Here is a 23,738-nt window from a genome sequence, read left to right on the forward strand (position 1 = left end):
TTATTAAAAATGTTCGGTCTCTTTAATTTTTCTAATTGTCAGTGCATTTTTAATACCCTTTCATATTAAACTGAATTAAAAATATTTTTCATAAAGCCTGGAGAACTCTGCTGTGCTTTTAATGTGCACGTCTAATCACAATGTGGAGACTGGAAACACCAGCTAACAGGCGCTGTGCCCTCTTCCACACGAAAACGCACTGGCGTCGTTTCTCTCTACAACAACTACAAGGGAGTGCCTGGGTGAACGCAGCAGCAGGTAATCTCGCGAGATTTGAGCTACCCTACCACTCGCCAGTGCAAGATGGAGAAGCAAATGTAACACGCATCCGAGGTAAGCAGAAAGACTATTCCACAGTGTTGACACGGGTTTTAGCTCACTTGTGGCGTACATTTCTCTTCCTTAACGACTACCGTCGATGATTCGCACCCGTCGCTGGGATCCGAGACCACAAAACTAGTGTCTTTTTAAGGGTAAAGTCCGGATCATATGCTGTGTAAACCGCCATTTTTAATGTAGCCATGATCCCAGTGATAGAGCATTGTGCGGAGCTCCCACTGACTGCTAGCTAGTTAGCTCCACACACGCCACACACATACAGACACTCATGTTCACTGTGTGTGTGTGTGGGTATGTGCGCGTCTGTGCCGCTGGCTACAAGTCAAAGCAGTATCCCCCTCGAATGGCTACTCACTTTCCGGAATGATGATACAAAAAAACAAAACAACAAACAACCGGTGAGAGTTGAAATGTGTCAGGTTGCAGATTGGACTGTTGGTAATCTGCTAACGTTAGCCTCAACTGCTAGTGGACCCAGCTAACGTCACATAACGAGCCCTTAACTTTGCGACCGTTGACTTCACCTCAACTGCGTAACGGCAGTTAACGGTAGTTAACGGTAACCGCCGCAACGACGTCGGACGATGTGAGCAGGTTTTACCCCGTTAGCGTTATAGCTACCTAACTTGGCTAAGTTGGGAGTGATAAACGAGGTGGGGAGTGTGTTAATGTTAGTCAAACCGAGATACCTTCACGGCCATTGCTGCTTTTTTTTGTAACGCAGATGACCTGACCTCGGTTCACAACGTCAGTAGCTAATATTAACGTTAATGCCGCGTTGTTGTTTGTGGGTGTAATTATCCTGGGAGGTGTTGGAAATTTAACTCGTCGTTAAGGGGAGAATCACGCTGTCAAATAGGCTTATTACCACTGACCTCTTTGTAAGCAGGGAGTGACGCCTCTCAGTGAAAACATCTCAAAACTGTTTTAATGTGAACTGCATTATTACAACACTGGTTAAGTAGTAACAAGAACAATGTCAGCAGCATCCCGTTTGGTTCTTGTCATCCTCTTTTTGAACCTCAGAAGATTGGTCCCAACACTCTCAATCAGTGGCCATAGAGAGATATAGATAGATGACATGACTAACAGGGAGGAGTGGACTTGCAAAGAGTGCTGCACACTGTGTTGATTTATTCTGTAACAAAACAACAGCTGAGTTTATTAATGCATGCCAGTCCTTAGATGGTACATTTGATCTGCATCCGTATCGGACACCGTGAGCTAACGTTGAAGCACAGGCGGCTGAATATCAAATTGTATATGATCTGACTCGTAGTGATTTTGATTACAGTAATTGAAATACCAGACGATTAAATGATAGTAATGGTCTAAAAAATTCAGAACGTGTTTTGTATGAAAGGAAGCACCGCTGACATTTGTGGATTATTCATAATGAGACATTTACCATCAGTTTGAGTGACATGGCATGTATTGGCAAAGTGAAAGCAAGTCTGAGTTGAGCAACCGAGTTGCATGGCAGATGAATTGGTTGAACTTCTTCTTAGACAATTTCAATTCTGGAGTGATGAGTTTCAGGTCCATGCTGCTAATAAGAATTGATAACCCATGTTTTTTTTGAAGATGGACTTACATGATTAAAAACAAGATGTCAAGGAAGTCAGTTTGTTCTTATTCTTGAATAATGTTTTAGAATATGACATGGTGACCAAAGGAGTGGATAAATTGTTAAAGACGTTCTTGAGATGTGTAATATTCAGTGTAAAAGAGCAGAAGTCTTAAGAGAGACACATGTATAGACACAAGAAAGGAAACCTTGCTGACCCGAAGCTATAAAGATAGATGTGGGATTTGAAAGTGTCACTGACAGAGAACGTGTTTTGCTGATGATCAAACTACTCGAGTTTTCTTATTCTGTCGTATCTGATTTGATTGTTTGTGTGTTTTCAGATAGTTAAAAGAAACTGCAAAGCAAGCCAAGGATGAGAATGGTGGAGCTATTGAACCAAAGCAGTTTCTGGTATGTACTGCTAACCTATTTAGTACTAGATGAATGTCGTGGTGAAATGTATGAATACAAAAGTGATAGTCATATATGATAAGGAATGCTATACACTAACATTTGCTTCCAAGCCTATACCATCCTACAAAATAATTGAACCACTATTTAGAGTTAATGTCATGAACCACACATAATAAACAGTAACCAGAAGCCATTGTCTGCCTTTTCTCCACACAGGAATTGTCAGATATTTTTGGCATTGAAATTAGGTAAATCTGAATTATTCTGTTGAGTAACACAAACGAGCTAAAGTTCTTCACGTTCCTTAATAAAAATTAGAGGTTGTATTCAGCTTGTTGGGTGAACACTTTACCCTGAACAATGTATAGTTATTTCACTCTTCTCAGTGGTCTCATCTATCCGTCCAGATGATGTTGGTGTGATGTACTGTAATTTGCATTCATCAGCTCTTGTTTGCCTCAGTACAATGGAGCTCAGTGGCACATAGTTTGTGGTGCTCATAGCACCAAAAATTTTTAAAAAGTCACCAACTCTCAGAGGCTAACCTTGATATCTGAGAGTAAGGAAGAAAAGAGCAAACATATTTACATCTGTGAATGTATTAGTGATTTTTCATTGATTGATGATTCGGGGAAATTGTGTATTTGACATGGTTACCATATCCCTTTGGATATTATTAGGAGAGCAGCTTGCTTTACATTCTTCAACTTTCAACACCCCAAAGTGTGAATACAGTTTTTCAGAGGCTTCAGTTAATCACATATGTTATACTGCAAGGAACTGCTCTGGAACAAATATGATAATTGAGTCTATCAGGGTACTATTTATTTATTTAATTTGTTCCACAATCATAATGTTAACTAATGTTAACATGAGTACTTATAATACAAAAATAATGCAACTGTACTTTTTCTTCTGTATTTCAGTGTCAGAGATGGTATGAGTGATATGCTCACCAAATAAAAATGCTTAAAAATATCAACATATAAACTACCAGAACATTAAAAAAAAAGTCAGTGCCCAATATTGCACTTGTGTTTTATGTAGATTTAAGTTTTTTGAGCTAGGTAATATTAGTCTAGTACATTAATGGGGCTAACCAATTAAAAACAGCAGCCAATCTAATGAACTAATGAATTACAAACATTAAAAGTTAATTAGTGCCATTATAAGTGAGCTTTAATCAGCTGGAATAAAAACGAGGAAGCTGAATGCCTCTTTGCTTCATCGTTAAATGTGCTCTTTAAAATGTTTGCATTTTTCTTTTTATGCATGTTTCCAATACTGCAGCTGTGTGTCTGCTCGTTGTTTCAGTACTGGAAGTATTTTTGGTTCCCTGCTCACGATCAGTTGCATGTTTATCACTTGTGCTGCACATATAAATGAATTCCCCATGGTGTGACACATGTGCACCTTGTTGAAAATATTTCTCAGGGGTTATGTAGTCACATCCATTGTGTTTTTAGTCGTTTTGTTGCGGGTGTTGGCAGTTGGAGACCTGTGTTGATGTTGAATGTTAAGCACCACATAAAATGTGAGGTGATGCGTCCCACAAAGGGGGCAATTGCCCTATATTAACATGCCCTGCATCGATAAACAGTGGCTACTCGTTCCCTGCCGAAACGTTATTCACTTTTTGCACACTACCCAGAGTCATGATGACTGTGCCAACAGCTAGTGCCTGTGTGCTATGGAAACAGGCGCGGATACTCTGAACAAAAATAAAACAACGAACGGATGAACACAGCGCTCCGCCGAGCCGGTAGCCTGTGGTCAATTTACCAGTACGAAAACTGAAAACTAAACTCGCAGTGTCACGTTAGAGTCGTCCGACAATGATTCAGCGAGTTATTATGCGTTTGTGCTCGCTGCTCAACCAACGGCAGCTAGCCTGCTAGCTGGCGCGTGCTACGACAGTGTAGCTGAGGAGCCAGGTAAGAGCCTTTACAGAGTGACCTCACCTGTTCCAGGTGTTTCACACACACACATACACACACACACGGTCGTCTTATGGTCGCTGGTCACCGACGGGTGTTTTGTAGTTTCGCTTTTACTTGGTGTTGGGGGAGTAAAGGAGTGCGGGCTTGTTCTGCGGCCTGCTTAGCCCCGACCTAAATTAGTGAAGAGTCAGCTCAGGACAGCATGGTGAGTCTGAGAGACCTGGGTTGACAGCTGTGGCACAAATGACTGCAACGGTTTGATGTGTGGTTAGCTACACTTCAGATGTTTTCCGTTGATAACACGCACGGCTTGTGTGAGACTTTGCTGACTTTTATCCGATCTGGCGGTATTTGAATGCTTTGAAGTATTTTACGAGGAGATCGTTTGCTAACGTTACCGGTAGCTCCCTGTTAGCCGCTCAGTGGCTAACATCAACTCCGTAGCAAACGTTCACGATTGATTTCTTTCGTACGGTAATCTTCCCAACGTGTCTTGTTTTGTCAGACGCGTTGTTTGCCAATCACCAAGCAGACCAGTCTGGTTTCTGTGTAGTAACTGCAGTCTGGTGTTCGTACAGTGTCTTGTTAACATTTGGTAAATAACGTTAGGCTGTTAGCAAGGTTGACGGTAGCCTGGTAGCTAGGTAGCTACAACTTTAACCTGTCACCGTCAAGTCATTTCAGTTGATGATTATCAATCATGCAGTGAGGTGGCGACCTGTTTTATTGGGATATCGTTTGAATCCAAAGTACGTGAATCGATAGACGCATGTTTTAGGTCTGTAAATAAGGCCCAGTCTGATTTAATTAACTTTGTGTCGTATGTTGCTAACTAGCCTCTAGCTAATGCTCTACCTCGGTCTGCTTTGTGATGATCAGACCTCGATAGATAACCTAAACAAATGTAGTTTCTCTTTCTCCTTTTAGCCTAGGATTGTGGTTAGTCATTTGATAGCTACAGCATAGCTTTAAAGGAAGATATTCATATCTACTGCCCTTGCTTATTAGTTGAGGGCCTTGTCAAAATTCAAGATTGATAATTGCCTGTATTTCGGTATTTTACTTAAAGTGGATCATCTCTATATTTATTAATACATGTATGAAATTCAGGATGCACCGGTAATCGTGCTGTTGTGTTTTACCTAGTGTTTTTGTAAAACATCCTTGAGATTGATGCATCTTATGTATACATATTTTTTAAATTCAGGTTGTATTTCTGCCATTATTTTACAGGTAACTTGACTGGAACATGCTGTTAAGTGGGTATTGCCAAATTATTTTCTGTAAGTACATTTCAAAGTCCAGTTATTAATTCTGTATCTGAATGTCTCGGTGGTTATAGAGTATTTATTTATTGTAAATCTAAGTAGTTCTGTATAATAGCACATTACATTTCAGCATCATGTTTTGCTTTCTGATGGACATGAACATTTCTTGACAGGAGCGACAAATAGAGATTATCGACAATGAAGGTCGACAGAAGCAAGTTAAAGAAAACTCCTACGGAAGCTGTGAGTATGCATAATGGTTTTGGGGTCATTCATCGCAGCCCAAGAGCTTAATTTACATACAGTGGAGTTGGCTGAGCTTTGCTATGACCAAATGTGATAGTAGTCTGTAATAGGGGAACGCCACGGCCCAAGTGATTTTCTATATGATGGGCTAACTTTGATGTGTTGAGATTTGCGTAAACAGCAATAGACGCCTGTCACTTGCACCTCCTTTATATAACCAGCTGACCAAAAGATCACTGGAAACAAGGACTAGGCAATCAGTTGCTAAACTTGGTGACAATAAGGCTGTACTTCACAATAAACATCATAGCAGTGGTAAGCATTTAAGCAGCAGCCAGACATTTTTTGGTTTGCATAGCAGCAAGACAGCAATTACACCTCTAAGATCACGTTGAAGGAGAGCCAATCTCAACACTGGCTTCGATCTTTTAAGCTGCCAGAGTGCATCGTCAGACCTGCTGGATGGATGCTAGACTATGATGAGCCAATCTTTTAGTGCAGTGGTACTTCTCAAGTTAGGGCGGAGATGATCATAATTTGACCTAAGCAGGACACAAATGATTCAGAGAAGAAAGGCAAATTTTAACATTCAGCATTTCACAGCAAAACTAAAGCAAGGTTATACTGTGCTATACTGTTTTAGTAGATCAGAGGCATAGGTAGTCCCTGCGCTCTGCTTGACTAACTGTTTTGTGTACCATCTGAACCAACAGCCTGCCGACTGCAGGATACTTATAGAGAAGCTCAAGGCATGCAGTGATGAGCAACTGCTGGTTGAACTGCAGCACATCAAGACCTGGAATATTGGCAAGGTAAGTCCCAAACGAAAGACTGTGCTCTTTTCTTGCTGGTCAAGGATTGGCCGGACTATTGTGGATGTAACGGGTGTATTCCAGGAGTTTGACAGGAATTAATCTTAGACTCTACGCTAAACCCTCTAATTTGTAAAATGCTGCTTTCATGAAAACATTAGTCCACGACAATAAGAATAGATAGGAAAGTACATATTGATTTCACCTTGAGTATAAACAGATCGAAAGTGTCAAAAAATCTTCTGGATGGGGTTTTCAGCAGTTTTGTTTATACAAGTGTCCCAACTGTAAAAACCATCGACTGTAACCACTTGATACTGTGTTTGAGCTAAAACAAAACAAAAAATACGAAATAAAATATTGCTTACTAATCTTATCATTATCACCTTTTGTTGTGAAGAGTCATGGGATTTCACATCTGGTTTACTGTAGGGAATCTACCATACACTCTTGCTGTCATCTATCACATATTGAAAAAGCAGTCCCCCATATTTTTGAGGAAAATAAAAAGGTATGCAGTACCTCTACCTGATCACTGAAACTTATTTTTGTCTTTCTTCAACAGTGTGAGCTGTACCACTGGGTGGATCTGCTAGACCGCTTTGATGGCATTCTGTGTGATGCAGGCCAGACAGTGGAGAACATGTCATGGCTGCTGGTGTGTGACCGTCCCGACAATGGACAGCTCAAAGCCCTGCTTTTGGCGGTGCTCAACTTCACCGCCCTGCTCATTGAGTATAGCTTCTCCAGGCACCTCTACAGCTCCATAGAGGTAGGCTTGAAGCTAGTACACTCTTGGCCACTATTCTGATTTTATTTTTATTTTTTTGGACTGTGCAAATGTCACAGAGGAAAAAGTAAAACAGGTCACTAATTTTAACCCTCTTTTATCTCCCACCCCCTTTATAGCACTTAACCACCTTGCTAGCGTCATGTGACATGCAGGTGGTCCTGTCTGTGCTGAACCTGCTCTATGTGTTCAGTAAGCGCTCCAACTACATCACAAGACTGGGATCTGACAAAAGGACGCCTCTACTGGCCCGTCTGCAACACCTGGCTGAGGTCTAGTGAATGCCATTGTTTTCCTATTGCCATGATTCCAGCTGTCTCTCAAGAGAAAGAGCTGTATTGTTTAGTCTCTTTGTTCTCGTCTATAGAGCTGGGGAGGAAAGGAGAATGGCTTTGGTCTGGCTGAGTGCTGCAGGGACCTGCCTATGACGGTAAGAATTTTGCGGCGTGATGTTCAATAACTGTCTATGTCAACTGCCTACAGCTATGGGACTATTAGTTTTATGATTTTTAAATAAAGGCTGTCAAATGAGACTAATTAACCACTATTTATAAACCGTCTTTCCTTACTATGCTGCCCCCCATTGGTACACGAGCAGAAGTACCCTCCCAGTGCCACCACACTGCACTTTGAGTTTTACGCTGAACCAGGCCCTGAGGTCAAAGTAGAGAGGAAGGTAAAGACCAAAGCATTTATTTATGCAATCATTATGTAATAAGATTAAATATAATTTTGAAGTATTGTGTTGATGGCTTAACTACTTTCTAAACCTTTCTAAACTCTCTCCCCCCCACCCACAGCAGACAAGTAGTAACACACTACACTATATTCACATCGAGCAGCTTGACAAGGTACAGTCAGATTAGAATTGAGTCATGTGGAGTGCTAATATTTCTGGTTCTTCAGCTTACTTATGGTGTCCTTTTTGTCTTTCAGATTTCAGAGAGCCCATCTGAGATCATGGAGTCGCTGACGGTGATGTATAACATCCCGAAAGACAAGCAGACCCTGCTGTTCACACACATTCGACTGGCCCATGGTTTCTCAAATCACAAGAAGAGGTTGCAGGCTGTGCAGGCCCGTCTGCATGCCATCTCTATTCTGGGTGAGTAGAAGGTTCCTTCAAAAGAAAGTGACAAAGGCCTTTTCTCCAAGTTTTAAATGTTGACTTTTGTTTTCTTTGCAGTGTATTCAAATGCACTCCAAGAGTCAGCCAACAGTATTCTGTATAACGGCTTGATAGAGGAGCTGGTGGATGTATTACAGATTACAGACAAACAGCTTGTGGTGAGAAAGTACTTTGCTTTTTCTGTTAAATGACTGTCATTATGCTAAATGCCTATGCTATGCTACCAGTAGCACTGTTTTTGTTATATGATTTTTGCTGCTTTGTCAGACCAAGATTACCTTCACATGATCCAATGTGTAACATTTAGGAGGCTCTATTGTCAAATATGGATTATAATATGCATGGGTATGTTTTCATTCATGTACAATCACCAGAATATAGGAATCATTATGTTTGTTATCTTAGAATGAGCTTTTTTTTTTTTACCACAGGTCACCTCCCATGTTGAACTGCCATGTTTCTACAGTAGCCCATAAGGGACAAACATACACTGGCTGTAGATAAGGCTATACATTTTTTGTGTGTTTCAAGGCCACTACAGTTTACCCTTCGCGGAAGGGGAGGGTGAAATGAGGGAGTTGCGATCTGCAGCTACACTGCTAGATGCCACTAAATCGTACACATTGGACCTTTTTAATGTTTGTGTTCTCCAGTGTCATTGCGGAAGTATAAATTCCCTTTTCGTTTTCTGAGATACCGTATTTGATTTTGTCCTTCAGGATATCAAGGCAGCATCTTTGCGCACTTTAACTTCGATTGTCCATCTGGAGAGGACACCCAAGCTTTCCAACATCATTGACTGCACCGGCACTGCCTCCTACCATGGTTTCTTGCCTGTGTTGGTGCGCAACTGTATACAAGCAATGATTGGTGAGAATGGGACCAAATAAGCTAAGTTTGATATGCAAGATAATGAGACAATTGAAATGAACCTTGTTTGTTAACTTTTGATTTCTCTTTGCTAGATCCTCTGATGGAACCCTACCCGCACCAGTTTGCCACTGCACTCTTCTCATTCCTCTACCACTTGGCTAGCTATGATGCTGGAGGAGAAGCTCTTGTCTCCTGTGGAATGATGGAGGCCCTCCTGAAGGTATGTCCTGATTCTACCAATACATTTATTACCAATCGCAGTTCTTTTAAAAAAAAGAACATTGTTGTCAGAATCAGCTTTATTGGCCAAGTATGTTTTTACATACAAGGAATGTGACTCCAGTTTTAAGATTATCCTTTACCTTGTAGGTGATCAAGTTCCTGGGGGATGAGCAGGACCAGATCACGTTTGTGACGCGAGCAGTGCGGGTTGTGGACCTCATCACCAACCTTGACATGGCTGCCTTTCAGTCCCACAGCGGCCTTTCCATTTTTATCTGCAGGCTCGAGGTTGGTTATGCACTTTGCATTGTCTGTTCCTGAGACTATGAAACTTCTGCCAAACCTCTGGACTCACTCATTCCTCTGTCACTCTCTCAATCACTTTGTATATGTAGCATGAGGTGGACCTGTCAAGGAAAGAGTGCCCTTTTGTCATCAAGCCAAAGATCCAGAGGCCCAGTGCAGCTGTAGAGTCTGAGGACATGGACACAGACATGGAGAGTAAGTCACTATTCTTAAGACCTTTTGGAATGTGCTCACCTAAAGAATCCCAAATTGCTGTGTTGATATGCCAACATTATGTATTGTCACAGTGTCAGAAGTTGCCATGGAAAGCAGCCCTGGACCGTCTACATCTTCTGGTTCCAGACCAGAGGCAGACCACCGAGCACAGAGCAGCACTGCAAACTCACCTCGTGCAGGTATCCATGGCAAACAACACAAACAAACAGTTGTCAATATTGTACTCTATCATCACTATGACACTATATCTCCCTAGGTATGCAGTGTATCCCCCAAAGGGCAGCTCTGTTAAAGTCGATGCTAAATTTCTTGAAGAAAGCCATCCAGGACCCCGCCTTCTCTGATGGTATCCGCCACGGTAAGTCATTGGCATCCTCTTACTTGTTCTGAAAACTTAAGTTTTATATTAATCTTGTTTCTACATGTTGGTTGTACAGTTAATGGATTCAAGATCTATACATTTTATTATGCAAATTTGGTCTGTTAATGTGTGTACATGTACCCTCTTTTTCTCACAAGTAATGGATGGGTCCTTGCCTACCTCACTCAAGCACATCATCAGTAATGCAGAATATTATGGCCCTTCACTGTTCCTCTTAGGTGAGTTCATTGTTTCATGTCAGAAAAGCTCTCGATTTCAGACATGCATTTTTTTGACCTATTAAACTGTGTATCAACTGGAAAAGGTCATTGAATGTGATGACATTTCACTGTTTGCTTTATAAATATGTAAAAGTTGTTATCATTGTTTTGTTTTTTGTGATCTGATTTGTCTTTTTTTCTCCCCCTGCACTTGTCTCTGTCTTTCGGGTTTGTAGCGACGGAGGTTGTGACGGTGTTTGTGTTCCAGGAGCCATCCCTGCTCTCGTCCCTGCAGGATAATGGTCTGACCGATGTCATGCTGCATGCCCTTCTCATCAAAGATGTGAGTTTGCAGCATTGACCTTGTGGGCTGCTGTGCTGTCTCTGACAGTTCACTATGAACCGTGTCATTTTATATACTGAATTTAATATCTGTAAATGACATGTATGATATAACATAGCAGACCTTAATGAAAAATAATATATTACTGAGAGCCTTTGTGTCATTGTGCTGTCCATTGAGTTATTCAGTTACGTACAGAAGCTCTGTTGACATTTTGTACTGATTTAGGGTGCGTGGGATTTATTGCTGTAGGCTGTTTTATTGCTCATCTAACTTTCACCCTCTTCCATCTATATATATATAGTATATATAATATATATATACTATATATATATATATTATATATATTAATATTAATATTAATTATAAACATTGATTGCATGTTCTTGCATGTATGTTTTTCAGGTTCCTGCAACTCGTGAGGTGTTGGGTTCTCTCCCCAATGTGTTCAGTGCCCTGTGCCTGAATGCAAGAGGCCTGCACTCATTTGTTCAGTGCCAGCCGTTTGAGCGCCTCTTCAAAGTGCTTTTGTCCCCTGACTACCTGCCTGCCATGCGACGAAGACGCAGCTCCGACCCATTGGGTGAGTGGGACTGTATGTGATGTGCTATTCAGATCTTTGCTGCGGAACCTGCCTGAGTGGATGACATATTCTGTGTTTTGCTTTAGGTGACACTGCATCCAACTTGGGCAGTGCTGTAGATGAGCTCATGAGGCACCAACCCACTTTGAAGACTGATGCTACTACTGCCATTATTAAGGTAGTGTACCTCGATTTACCTGCATTCTTTCAAATGTCACAACATGACTCAGCAGGACAATTAAAGCTTAATTGGTGTTACAGTTACTGGAGGAGATCTGCAACCTGGGTCGAGCCCCTGAGTACATCTGCCAGAAACCATCTATCCAGAAAGCAGATGGCACTGTGGCGGTCCCACCAGCACGCTCCAGCCATGCTGCTGAAGAAGCTTCAAGTGAGGATGAAGAGGAAGAGGAGGCCCTCCACACATTCAGCCAGCAGCAGGGGGAACCAGAGAGCAACAGACAGTCAGTGCCACTTGAACTGTATGACGCTGAGTTCATAACACAATAGAATAGAACAACTCTTTACAGACTTTGATTGGGGGGCGGGTTCAAGTCAATCGACAAAATTTCCAACATTTTTTAGTTGCTAGTTGTCATTTTGATGATGTCTCGTTTCTTGCAGGGTGGTGGGCACAGAGGAACGGATACCCATTCCCCTAATGGATTATATTCTGAACGTGGTGAGTGTTGATTCTTCTGACAGACTATAGTTGTGGGTATTTTGTGAAATATTCTAAGTTATGTAGCAGTGCTCAACCCATTTCTCTGTTCATTCATTAATTTGTTGTTGTTTTCCAGATGAAGTTTGTGGAATCCATACTAAGCAACAACACAACAGATGACCACTGTCAAGAGTTTGTGAACCAGAAGGGGCTGCTACCTCTGGTTTCTATTCTGGGCCTGCCCAACTTGCCCATAGACTTCCCCACATCTGCCGCCTGCCAAGCAGTTGCTGGTGTTTGCAAGTCCATATTGGTGAGCACAAAAAAAGATCAAGAAGATGTTTTTTTCCTGTATTTATTTACAGGAACGACACACATGTTAATATGAATTTGATGTTAAGGTGTCAGATTTGGCAAAAAGGCTAATTATAATTTGCAGTACTTGTCTTGATGATAAGAGGTAAAAGTATTGTTTGCTGAATTTTAGACTGAAGTGTGTTTCTCCTCTAAATCATCCCCCTGTAGACTCTGTCACATGAGCCTAAGGTACTCCAGGAAGGCCTGTGCCAACTGGACAGTATCCTGACATCTCTGGAGCCACTTCATCGACCAATTGAGGTGCCTGGTGGGTCTGTGCTTCTCAGAGAACTGGCTAACGCGGGCCATGTCACCGACGCCACGTTGTCAGCCCGTGCCACACCGCTGCTACATGCTCTTACCGCAGCGCATGCCTACATCCTCATGTTTGTCCATACTTGCAGAGTAGGACAGGTAAATATGAATGTACGATTTTTATCACTTGATTATGATCGCTGTTTATCTCATTATGATTTCAAGAAATAATTAACTCCATCAGTGATGATGTAAGTGTCAAAACATTGCAGGCGATTCTTTTGTGTTATATATTTGTACTTAAAGGTTCCCTGTGGAGTGTCAGACCTCTTGTATTGCTATGGTGCAGCTTTTCTTTGTTTGTTCCCTGTGTTTGTCTCGTGCACATGCAGAAGGACGCACATGAGTAGTAGTACACATTCCTGCCAAAGGTTTCACAATATTGAAGTGATTACCAGGTGGTAGTTATGCTTAAACATAAGTTTTGTTTGTTTACAAGAAAACTCCTAGGGACCCTTTTTTAATCTAATTTATAGAAAATTGCCATGTTTTATTTTTGTAATCATCACCACTGTACTGCATACTGTAAATAAATAACAATTGAACGGCTGCAAATGAGAAAACAAGTTATAGATGATTACCCAGAACTTTTTCAAGCTGTGAATAGGTTTTTTTAATTTGTGATCATTTTAAAATGGTTCAGTGTTTCTAAATATTTCTGTTCTTTTTAAACAGAGTGAAATCAGAGCTATCTCAGTCAACCAGTGGGGCTCCCAGCTGGGCTTGAGTGTTCTCAACAAGCTCAGCCAGCTCTACTGCTCTTTGGTATGGGAAAGCACCGTGCTGCTGTCTCTTTGCACGCCTAACAGGTGAGTCTCTTGTTCTTTATCTGCATTTTTTTTTACCTGTGCGATCATCTGCAACCCTTTTACACCCTTTACCCGTGCCCAACAGTCTGCCTCCAGGATGTGAATTTGGCCAGGCTGACATGCAGAAACTGGTGCCGAAAGAGGAGAAGCCATCTGGCAGCACTGCAGCAACGACAGCCTCTGGCTCCAAGAGAACTGGTAATATAGCCCTTTAACTTTGTGCATTGAAAACCCCCATGTCCCTGGAACACCTTCTGACAACTTCAGTCTCCTCTACCTTTTATCTAGCAGAGTCTGAGGCAGTGTCTGTGGATTCATCTGCTGGTGGTCTGTTGGAAGGCATGGGTCTGGATGGGGACACCTTGGCTCCCATGGAGACGGACGAACCCACTGCAACTGATCCAAAGGCCAAGTCCAAACTTACCCCAGCTATGGCCACACGCATAAAACAAATCAAACCGCTACTGTCTGGTAAGATAAAATCTATGATAGATAGTCTGTTAATATTTAACTAAATGTCTCAAATGCTTTCTGTCCCCTCCAGTTCATTGTCTCTCACTGACCTTCTTGTGTCTCTCCAGCTTCATCTCGACTAGGTAGGGCTCTGGCTGAACTCTTTGGCTTACTGGTGAAGCTGTGTGTGGGCTCCCCAGTGCGCCAACGCCGCTCCCACCATGCCACAAGCACAGGCACTACCCCTACGCCTGCTGCCCGGGCCACTGCCTCTGCCCTCACAAAGCTCCTCACCAAGGGTCTGAGCTGGCAGCCCCCACCTTATACACCCACCCCTCGCTTTAGGTAAGAGCAGACTATCCCTACCACAACTTGCATGTTTTTTTTTTAACAAACATTGTTAAAATATGTATTACAGGCAGAGGTGACATGTATTGTTTGTTTTTTTTGGCAGACTGACTTTCTTCATCTGCTCAGTGGGCTTCACATCTCCCATGCTCTTTGATGAGAGGAAGTACCCCTACCACCTCATGCTGCAAAAGTTCTTTTGCTCTGGGGGTCATGATGCCTTGTTTGAGTAAGTCCCAACCTATGCAGTGACCTATCAAGAACAGTATTTTATCTTTAAAGTTTGCTTGCTAATATCCATTATCTCATTGCTATTTTAAACAAGAGTTTTATTGTTTGTTTTGCTCTTGTGCAGGACATTTAACTGGGCCCTGTCAATGGGTGGGAAGGTGCCTGTGTCTGAGGGTCTGGAGCATACTGATTTACCAGACGGGACAGGGGAGTTCCTGGATGCGTGGTTAATGCTGGTGGAGAAGATGGTGAACCCAAGCACCGTGCTGGACTCGCCCCACTCCCTGCCAGCTAAAATGCCCGGGGTCACCCCCACTATGCCCCAGTTCAGCGCCCTTCGGTTTCTCATAGTCACCCAGAAGGTATGCACTAACTATAGAATTTTAATAAGTTTGTTGTGACCTTGGAAATTCGATTATACATTATGCCCAGCATTCACGTGGTTAAACTTGTTAGATCAGGGGTCACCAGGGACATTAGAAAAGATGGACACAGTAAGATAGCAAACTTCCATGACTTCTGAAAGTTTTAAACCAAAATTATTAAATTACACAGCAGTAGTTAATTCATTAGGAAACAATCAAACATATTCTTGCATAAGCCTTAAGGTTTTTGAGCATTTTCCTACCTTGGGATGAGGAGGATTTTACATAAATGTATATTGGTGTTTTATTATTGTAACACAGCGTCTCATTTATCCAGGCTGCTTTCAGCTGCATCCGCAGTCTGTGGAATAGGAAGCCACTGAAGGTGTATGGAGGCAGGATGGCTGAATCCATGCTGGCCATCCTCTGCCACATACTGAGAGGGGAGCCCGTTATTCAGGAGCGCCTGGCGAAGGAGAGAGAGGGGACAGTGCGCCCAGATGATGAGGCACCCTCCACTGGTTCTTTGGGACCCACCGTTGCCCCTGGAGCATCTACAACAGGTGGAGAGGCACCAGCACCAACTGGAACAACACCTGGAGGGCCAGCAGGAGGATCAGCCGATGATTCAACTAATTCTACGCCCCGCCGTGAGCCACAGGTTAACCAGGCTCAGCTTACACAAGTAAGTGGGAAAGCTGTCTGCTCAGTTGAGTCTTGATGTCAGTTGTTCTTTTTATTACTTTTAGATTATTGTACTTTCTGTACACATTTGTCATGATACTGGGCTTTCATCTCTTGGGATAAAAATCCTGTTTGTTTCTTTCCATTTTTTTTTTTGGTTTGCAGTTTGACAGGTTTTCCTCCTTCCCACCTCCTTACCCGATTTGTTCCTGCAGCCCTGTCACTATTTTCAGCCTGCCGTGCCATTATAGAAGGCGGTTTTGACAATGCAGGTTAACTGCATAATTGTAGATGGCCATCTAAGAAAGAAAATAAAGCAGCGGTGCTGTGTTTACCAATCTTCCTCCCCTATATTTTGCATGCACTGAATCCTGGGCCACCGTTTGTTTTATGACAGGAAAGATGCAGAGGGAGAGAGAGGCGTGCACAGGTCCGCCAACAACAGCTCCAACAGGTATAAGAGCCATTAAGGAGAGATGGAGAGGGTAAACAATAGAGAAAGGTCAGAGAGCGATGACTTTAATAAGAAAAGGGAGAGAGGAATTTGGACCAGATTAGGATTCATACTTTTTTGAGACTGAGTCAGAAGAGAGGGTTGTTAAGGAAAAAGGTTTGATTGGGTCTTTTTAGAGAACTTCTCCTTGTTCCCCATTATGACAGCAGGTGTCTTTGACTTTCACTCGCCATTTATAACCAAGTTTCCACCGAACTTTCAGTCCCAGGAACTTCTTTTCAAGGAAATGGAAAGGTTCCTTCAACTCATTGTCTGTTTCAACCATGACTTACAACCCGCGAAGATGAGGTTAATTAGTCTGCTGACCTATGAAAAAGTGACGGCTGTTTTATTTTTGTGCTGGACTATACAACAAGGCCTGGACATGTTGCTGGATATCTTTGTTGATGTGTCAAAGGACAATGAACAAAAAACAAACTGCAGATTTTTAAAATGGTGGCTAAAGCTTCCCCAGAAGTTAATTCAGATCCTGGTCACTGCGCTGAAAACACGGAGTTCCTCCAAAGGGTTCTTGTCCCTGGGGAAGGTTCCTGCGGTGGAAACGCTGCATTGTCATTTTTCAGTCGTTATCATTTGAGCCTCATAATCCACGCTTCTTCTTTTTTGGCCCATTGTTCATGACATCATCTCTGTTTTCTGTTATAAAAACACAACATATGTTTTTTGTGTTGTTGTAGCTGATGGATATGGGTTTCTCAAGAGAACATGCCATGGAGGCCCTGCTGAACACCAGCACCATGGAGCAGGCCACGGAGTACCTACTTACGCACCCTCCACCGCTTGGTGGAGCAGTAAGAGTAAGGCTTCCTAGACAGAAACATACTTCCATTCTTTGTAACTTTCATAAGTCAGATTCGAGTAGCTGACATTGTTGCCCTTGTTCCATCTAGGACCTGACTATGTCTGAAGAAGACCAGATGATGAGGGCCATTGCCATGTCACTGGGGCAAGAGGTCAGCATGGAGCAGCGTTCTGACTCTCCTGAGGTGCGTCACCGTCACTGCTCGAATTACATGGAAAAACACTCTCTAAACTGTCTGTTGCTAAATGAAACCTCATGAATGAATAACTTGGCGTTTAGCTGAGCAGCTGTTGAGATTGAGATTATTTGTGTCCGCTTCAGGAAGCAGCACGTCGGCGTGAGGAAGAAGACAGGAGAGCCAGGGAGCGGGCAGAGGAGGAGGAGGCCCGTTGCTTGGAGCGCTTCATGGAGGCAGAGCCACTGGACCCCAAGGAGCTTCACACCTTCACTGACTCCATGCTGCCTGGCTGCTTCCATCTTCTAGATGAGCTACCTGACACAGTCTACCGACTCTGTGACCTGCTGATGACTGCTATTAAAAGGAGTGGCCCAGAGTACAGAGATCTCATCCTCGGACAAGTTGTCCACCAGGTCGGTGGATAAATGTTTACATTGCAGTCTGCTCTCTAGAGCCTATTCTACATGTATGGTCAGAGTTAAGTTCCAGAGATTTTAGGGGGGTTTGAGTTTATTCCTGTTTTTATATTTCCAGTTTCCTGTTGTATCGTTGGCTTTACAACCTTTTATCGAAAACATTTACTGTCATGTTTTGTTTTTTTTGAACACTTAAATATCAAATTGAGAGTTGTTAGATGCAGATTTGCATTCAGTTGAACACAGTCGGTCTTTGTTAGAGATTGTTAGGCATTTCAGAGTAAATGCAGCAGATACCAAACATATCTTAAATGCTCTGTTAGTCAGTGAAGACCTTGTTATGTAATCTTTTAAGTAATATCTAATAAGCAAAGCATTCTTATATCAGTCTGATTGTGTTCATGTTGTGTGTAGGTGTGGGAGGCAGCAGATGTGCTGATCAAGGCAGCTGAGCCTTTGACTACCAGTGACACAAAGACAGTGTCTGAGTGGACCAGACAGATGGCCACACTGCCTCAAGCCTCCAAGCTGGCAACACGGATTCTGCTGCTAACGTTGCTCTTTGAGGTAAGAGAAACACATCCATGGAAACTTAAAATGTTCACTTGTAGAGGACTAAATAATTTGTTGTTATATTTAATCTGCACATCCCAAATAATTGTTTGTTGTTTTCCGTTGTGGAAGGAACTGAAGCTGTTGGGCGCCAGAGTGGTGGAGAACAGTGGGATTCTTGATTTGCTGATTAAGCTGCTTGAGGTTGTGCAGCCCTGTCTGCAGGCTGCTAAAGAACAGAAAGACATCCAGACACCAAAGTGAGTTTTGCATAACCCTATGAACTTGTTTTCACTTACAAAAGTTACACCAGGATTTCATCATGAAAGTCCTAATATGTTTGTGTTATAAATTTATGTTTATTAAATGAAATGAAACAAATTCCTTTTTCTGCAGATGGATCACACCAGTACTGTTGATCATTGACTTCTATGAGAAGATGGCAGTCTCTTCAAAACGCAGGGAACAAATGAACAAGGTAAAATTCAACCTTTTTATAAAGCATTGCTCCCACAAGCCATGTCAAGTTTATAATACATATTTGTTGCTTTATGTCAAGAGTTATTGAATAAACTGAGCATTACATTGTAAGGTTTGGTGGTATTTTGTGCATACCTTTTCAACAATTGAGTTTGCTCTCCTTCTGCTTTAGTATCTGCAGCCCAATGGGAATAACTGGCGATGGTTTGATGACCGCTCAGGCCGTTGGTGTAGTTACAGTGCATCAAACAACAGTACCATTGACTCAGCATGGAGGGCTGGGGAGAGCAGTGTCCGCTTCACAGCTGGACGCCGGAGATACACTGTGCAGTTTAACACCATGGTGCAGGTATACTCAAACACTTTCACTTTGTCCATTTGCAGAGAATACCGAAAGACTACACTCCATGGACTCTTTAATTTCATGGTTGGTTGTGTTACTATGGTTTGCTGGGTTTGTTTATTTGATTTAATGCTACTCTATCCGGCAGGTGAACGAAGAGACTGGTAACAGGAGGCCAGTGATGTTGACTGTCCAGAGAGTGCCTCGCCTGCCCAAGCCTGCCAAGACTGGTAGCATTACTGACTCAGAGAGAGAAGAGGGAGACAGGAGCAAAGCAGAAGAAACCCATACTGACCTGGACTCAGGGGCAGCAGTGGAGATGAGTGCTCCTAAGGATGATTCCAGCCAGCTGAAGGAGACCACATCTGGCCCCTCATCTTCCCTGGAGTCTGACTACTCTCAGGGCACTGATATCGTTGTAAAAGGCCTGACTGAGGACATGACCACCGTCCTTATCCGTGCCTGTGTCAGCATGATTAGCGTCCCTGTGGACCCAGACACTCTCCATGCCACATTGCGTCTCTGTTTGCGCCTTACACGCAATCACCACTATGCTATGATGTTTGCTGAGCTGAAGAGCACACGGATGATTCTGGGGCTGACGCAGAGCTCCGGCTTCAATGGCTTCACTCCACTTGTGACTCTGCTGTTCAGACACATCATAGAAGATCCGGCTACTCTGCGGCACACCATGGAGAAGGTTAGTCTGTTCTCATACTGTTTAGATGGAGCTCACAGTCTATTGGCTGAAGAATTAGTTTATGGTATCAACAGAACTTAGGAGTGTTATTCCATATTTGGCTAAAACAATCTGTTTCCATAGGTTGTGAGGTCAGCAGTGACGAGCGGAGCAGGTAGTACCACCTCAGGAGTGGTGTCAGGCAGCCTTGGTTCCAGAGAAATTAATTACATCCTTCGCGTCCTGGGACCGGCCGCCTGTCGTAACCCTGAATGCTTTGCTGAAACCGCCAGCAATTGTGTCCGCATTGCTCTCCCTGCACCCCGTGGAGCTGGCACTGGTGAGTGTGCAAGCTTTTCTAAGTAGGTGTGGTAACTTTGGATGAGATTTGAAGTTCCAAGTACTTTAAATTGGCTTGACAGATTTATTTAGCAACCTAGTCATGTCTACATTTTTTAAACTTAATAAGCTTATACTCAATCTTTTTTTCTACAGCTTCTGATGACGAGTTTGAGAACCTTCGAATTAAGGGGCCCAATGCTGTGCAGCTGGTGAAGACAACTCCTCTGAAACTGTCCCCCTTACCTCCTATCCCTGAAACTATCAAGGAAGTCATCTATGACATGCTCAATGCTCTGGCTGCCTACCATGCTCCAGAAGAACGTAAGGCATTTATTTGAGCGGTGTGTGTGATTTTTTTTTTACGGAAATAGTAAATTTAACATTTCGGCTAACTCTCTGTGTCTGTGTGCGTGTCACAGCTGAGCGTCCAGAAGAACGTGCAGCTGTGGTACCTGGCGGTCAAGACCTATGCCAGATATTGCAGGATGTTGGTGATGACGTTTACCAGCAGTACAGACTCACACGCCAGGGCAGCGACTTTGACTCCCAGTCTGCATTTCATATCAATGTAAGTCTCAGTGACAAGTTGTCCTGTATTGATGCATGAAATCTGTCATCTCCTTAGTTAATAATAGAGCACTGTCTTTTCCTCTCAGACTCAAGTGTTTGCTGCTGATGGAGCTGTAGCTGAGTCCTCCCAGTCTGGCACACCACAAGGAGAAGGTGAGACTTAAAGGTTTTATAAAATAACGCAAATATCTGTGCAAAGTTGTTGTTTTTGTTGATGGAAAAGTACTGTACACCATGGTAAAAGCCTCTATGCCAACAGTCTATGCTTTAGTCTTTACTGTTTTAACCCACCAATAATTAAATGATAAGAAAAAGGCCCACTTCAAATCATACGCAGAACATCGTTCATGGTTATTTGCTATATTAAGAGTTTTTTTTATTTTAGGTGTATTTTGTTTACGTAAAACAGTCGACCATATTAGCGTGTGTACTTTGTATCTTTATATTGTTATTCCAACTTCCTCAGCTTCCACACCAGAAGAGATGCGGGAGGAAAAGAAAGAACAGGAAGGAGAGAAGAGTACCAGCTCAGAGGAGGGTAAAGCAGCTAAGGTAAAGGCAAGCAAGCCTCTAATGCCTACTTCCACCATCCTAAGACTGCTGGCTGAACTAGTGCGCTCATACGTGGGCATCGCCACTCTAATCGCCTCCTACTGCTACACTGCTGGACAGTCTGAGCTCATTAAGGAGGTAGGTAGTTGAATAAAATCTTGTCAGCCTTACACACTTGAGTATCCTCATGCCTTTACTATAATTTTTTCCCTGTTTTGACCTTCTTCCATTCTAACAGGATTGCAGTGTTCTAGCCTTTGTGCTCGACCACCTGCTGCCCCACACCCAAAATTCGGAGGACAAGGACACCCCAGCCTTGGCACGTCTCTTCCTAGCCAGCCTGGCAGCTGCCGGCACAGGAACTGATGCCCAGGTTGCCCTCGTCAATGAGGTGAAGGCTGCCCTTAGTCGAGCACTAGCAATGGCAGAAGGTGCAGAAAAACATGCCAGGTAAGCAGCATAAAAAAAACTCAGTAAACCAACCTGATATTGATAATATAACCCTTGATTGATTTTTGACTTGGATTTGTTTGTACGTGTCTATTTTACAGGCTTCAGGCAGTGATGTGCATCATCAGTACCATCATGGAATCATGTCCTTCCACGTCCAGTTTCTATAGCACAGCAGCAGCTAAGACCCAACACAATGGCATGAACAATATCATTAGGCTCTTTCTTAAGAAAGGTCTGGTCAACGACTTGGCCCGTGTGCCTCACAGTTTGGATTTGTCCAGGTATATGAATATTCCATAATTTGATTTTGCAATTTGCATTGTAGTAAACTAGAGGCCTGCATCATGTGTGATCTGTGGATTAGTTAATCAGACCCTGTGAAATGTTCTGGAAAACAAACAAAAGTTACGTTTACGTTCAGTGTTTCTCACTGAAACGCACTGCAGGGTATCCTTGCCCTCTACCAAATATCACAGTGGGAGTGCATTTCCTTCCTCATAAAACATTTGCAGAGTTTACTTTCTAAGTATTTTAAGTCCTGCATCCATGTTAACAAGCTTGCAGTCGTCTTCTTCACTACCTATGCTGGTTTATTGCAGCATGTCTTGGCGTGTTACCAGAACCTGTTTATCGATGCTTTTGCGTGAGAAACAGAATGGGTACCTTGTCATATAACAGCTCTGTCGCGCTACTAGAGGTCTAAGACCGCAGAGAAAACCTTTAACCTCATATTTAACCAAGGTTGTAATCATAAAGCTTGCTCAATTTAAACCAGTACAGATCAACATGGCAACCTAAACCCGGGTTGTCAGAGCTAATTTTAAGCTTAGTAAACCAGATAATTTAGTTGAACTTTTGTGTTTAGTAGTTCTATTTCAGATTGAAAAAAATAACTGTCTCCATATTTTTATTTTTTAGTCCCAACATGGCTAACACAGTGAATGCTGCCCTGAAGCCTCTGGAGACTCTGTCCCGCATCGTTAACCAGCCCAGCAGTCTGTTTGGGGGCAAAGGAGGCTCCAACAAGAACAAGGCTGAGCATGACACCGTTGGTACTGCCAGAGACAGCAACAGCAACACTCAGGACCAAGGTATGAGTCAGATGAGACACTTCAACACCCAAAATCCAGTGTTTCCAAACATGTCTGTTGCTGATGTGTGGCATCTATTCTAGGAGATTCTGGTGAGGCAGAGCCAGTGGAGGGCAACCACAGAGTCCAAGGAACAGACAGCGACCTGATGGATGGAGAGGCAGAGGGAGACACGGTAGTAATTGCTGGTCAGCCAGAGGTTCTCAGCACACAGGCTATGCAGGTGATTGATGTTGTTTTGCACACAAAACTCATAGTATTTTACCACATTAACATAACATAACATAAAAGTGGGTATTACCAAAGGTAGATAATTGAGCTCCAAGGTGTTATGCCTATTTCTCCACTTTATAGCTGACATCCCATTTGTGTGTGATTTTATTTACAGGTAGAGAATGAGTTGGTGGATCTGATTGATGAGCTTCTGGAGAGAGATGCTGGTACTGTCAACAGCACAATTATAGGTAAGCCACTGGATTATTTTTGGAGGGGACGGTGAGGGTGGCTGGTAAACGAGCATGGAAAAGGTTAGACTAGTGAAGTGCAACCACCAAACCTCAGTGGATACAAAAAAAACAATAAAATTGCGATAAAAGTCACTGCACACTGGAAACAGTTTCCTTCAATTTTATGATTATGATAATTGATACCAAAGTGCAGCTACTCCTTGTATTGCAAACAGCCAAGGAAACCTAGTCAGAGTGTATCACTTGTCTGTTCTTTCAATCAGTGGGACGCAGTGGTGAAGATGAATCGCAAGAGGATGTGTTGATGGACGAGGCACCCTCCAATATTAGCCAGGCATCCACTCTTCAGGCCAACCGGGAAGGTAAGATATCAGATTGTGTGTTTATCAGTAGGGTTGGGTACCGGTTCACATTTGAAGTCTGTCTCTCTCTGTCTCTCT

General features: G+C 42.8%; 1 protein-coding gene across 14 annotated transcripts in view; it reads left to right on the top strand.

Annotated features, from left to right (window-relative positions):
- Positions 1-257: 257 nt before the first annotated feature.
- Positions 258-23,738, top strand: part of huwe1 (HECT, UBA and WWE domain containing E3 ubiquitin protein ligase 1) — a 38,225-nt gene continuing 14,744 nt past the window's right edge. For 7 of the 14 annotated variants that reach the window (XM_035656891.1, XM_035656903.1, XM_035656896.1 and 4 more), the window contains exons 1-52: positions 258-333; positions 2,251-2,320; positions 5,497-5,546; positions 5,705-5,774; positions 6,491-6,589; positions 7,155-7,361; positions 7,499-7,651; positions 7,747-7,809; positions 7,978-8,055; positions 8,180-8,230; positions 8,316-8,484; positions 8,566-8,666; positions 9,228-9,378; positions 9,474-9,601; positions 9,751-9,891; positions 9,999-10,104; positions 10,197-10,304; positions 10,382-10,483; positions 10,645-10,725; positions 10,944-11,050; positions 11,456-11,633; positions 11,720-11,811; positions 11,895-12,115; positions 12,258-12,315; positions 12,434-12,610; positions 12,823-13,068; positions 13,645-13,778; positions 13,864-13,976; positions 14,067-14,249; positions 14,360-14,576; positions 14,686-14,808; positions 14,935-15,172; positions 15,513-15,860; positions 17,051-17,170; positions 17,264-17,359; positions 17,497-17,766; positions 18,184-18,336; positions 18,454-18,581; positions 18,718-18,799; positions 18,974-19,150; positions 19,293-19,844; positions 19,968-20,163; positions 20,319-20,486; positions 20,585-20,733; positions 20,822-20,888; positions 21,202-21,425; positions 21,526-21,737; positions 21,839-22,021; positions 22,659-22,831; positions 22,915-23,054; positions 23,220-23,295; positions 23,562-23,660. In XM_035656891.1, coding sequence (XP_035512784.1) covers positions 5,730-5,774; positions 6,491-6,589; positions 7,155-7,361; positions 7,499-7,651; positions 7,747-7,809; positions 7,978-8,055; positions 8,180-8,230; positions 8,316-8,484; positions 8,566-8,666; positions 9,228-9,378; positions 9,474-9,601; positions 9,751-9,891; positions 9,999-10,104; positions 10,197-10,304; positions 10,382-10,483; positions 10,645-10,725; positions 10,944-11,050; positions 11,456-11,633; positions 11,720-11,811; positions 11,895-12,115; positions 12,258-12,315; positions 12,434-12,610; positions 12,823-13,068; positions 13,645-13,778; positions 13,864-13,976; positions 14,067-14,249; positions 14,360-14,576; positions 14,686-14,808; positions 14,935-15,172; positions 15,513-15,860; positions 17,051-17,170; positions 17,264-17,359; positions 17,497-17,766; positions 18,184-18,336; positions 18,454-18,581; positions 18,718-18,799; positions 18,974-19,150; positions 19,293-19,844; positions 19,968-20,163; positions 20,319-20,486; positions 20,585-20,733; positions 20,822-20,888; positions 21,202-21,425; positions 21,526-21,737; positions 21,839-22,021; positions 22,659-22,831; positions 22,915-23,054; positions 23,220-23,295; positions 23,562-23,660 — 7,483 coding nt within the window. In that variant the 5' untranslated portion in view covers positions 258-333; positions 2,251-2,320; positions 5,497-5,546; positions 5,705-5,729. Of the gene's footprint in view, positions 334-2,250; positions 2,321-3,991; positions 4,258-5,496; positions 5,547-5,704; positions 5,775-6,490; positions 6,590-7,154; positions 7,362-7,498; positions 7,652-7,746; positions 7,810-7,977; positions 8,056-8,179; positions 8,231-8,315; positions 8,485-8,565; positions 8,667-9,227; positions 9,379-9,473; positions 9,602-9,750; positions 9,892-9,998; positions 10,105-10,196; positions 10,305-10,381; positions 10,484-10,644; positions 10,726-10,943; positions 11,051-11,455; positions 11,634-11,719; positions 11,812-11,894; positions 12,116-12,257; positions 12,316-12,433; positions 12,611-12,822; positions 13,069-13,644; positions 13,779-13,863; positions 13,977-14,066; positions 14,250-14,359; positions 14,577-14,685; positions 14,809-14,934; positions 15,173-15,512; positions 15,861-17,050; positions 17,171-17,263; positions 17,360-17,496; positions 17,767-18,183; positions 18,337-18,453; positions 18,582-18,717; positions 18,800-18,973; positions 19,151-19,292; positions 19,845-19,967; positions 20,164-20,318; positions 20,487-20,584; positions 20,734-20,821; positions 20,889-21,201; positions 21,426-21,525; positions 21,738-21,838; positions 22,022-22,658; positions 22,832-22,914; positions 23,055-23,219; positions 23,296-23,561; positions 23,661-23,738 lie in introns of those variants that run through there. The other 7 variants (XM_035656904.1, XM_035656905.1, XM_035656893.1 and 4 more) reach the window with 6 other exon arrangements.

This window comes from Morone saxatilis, unplaced genomic scaffold, assembly GCF_004916995.1.
Source record: "Morone saxatilis isolate NCDOM2014 unplaced genomic scaffold, NCSU_SB_2.0 Contig15, whole genome shotgun sequence".
Lineage (NCBI taxonomy): Eukaryota > Metazoa > Chordata > Actinopteri > Moronidae > Morone > Morone saxatilis.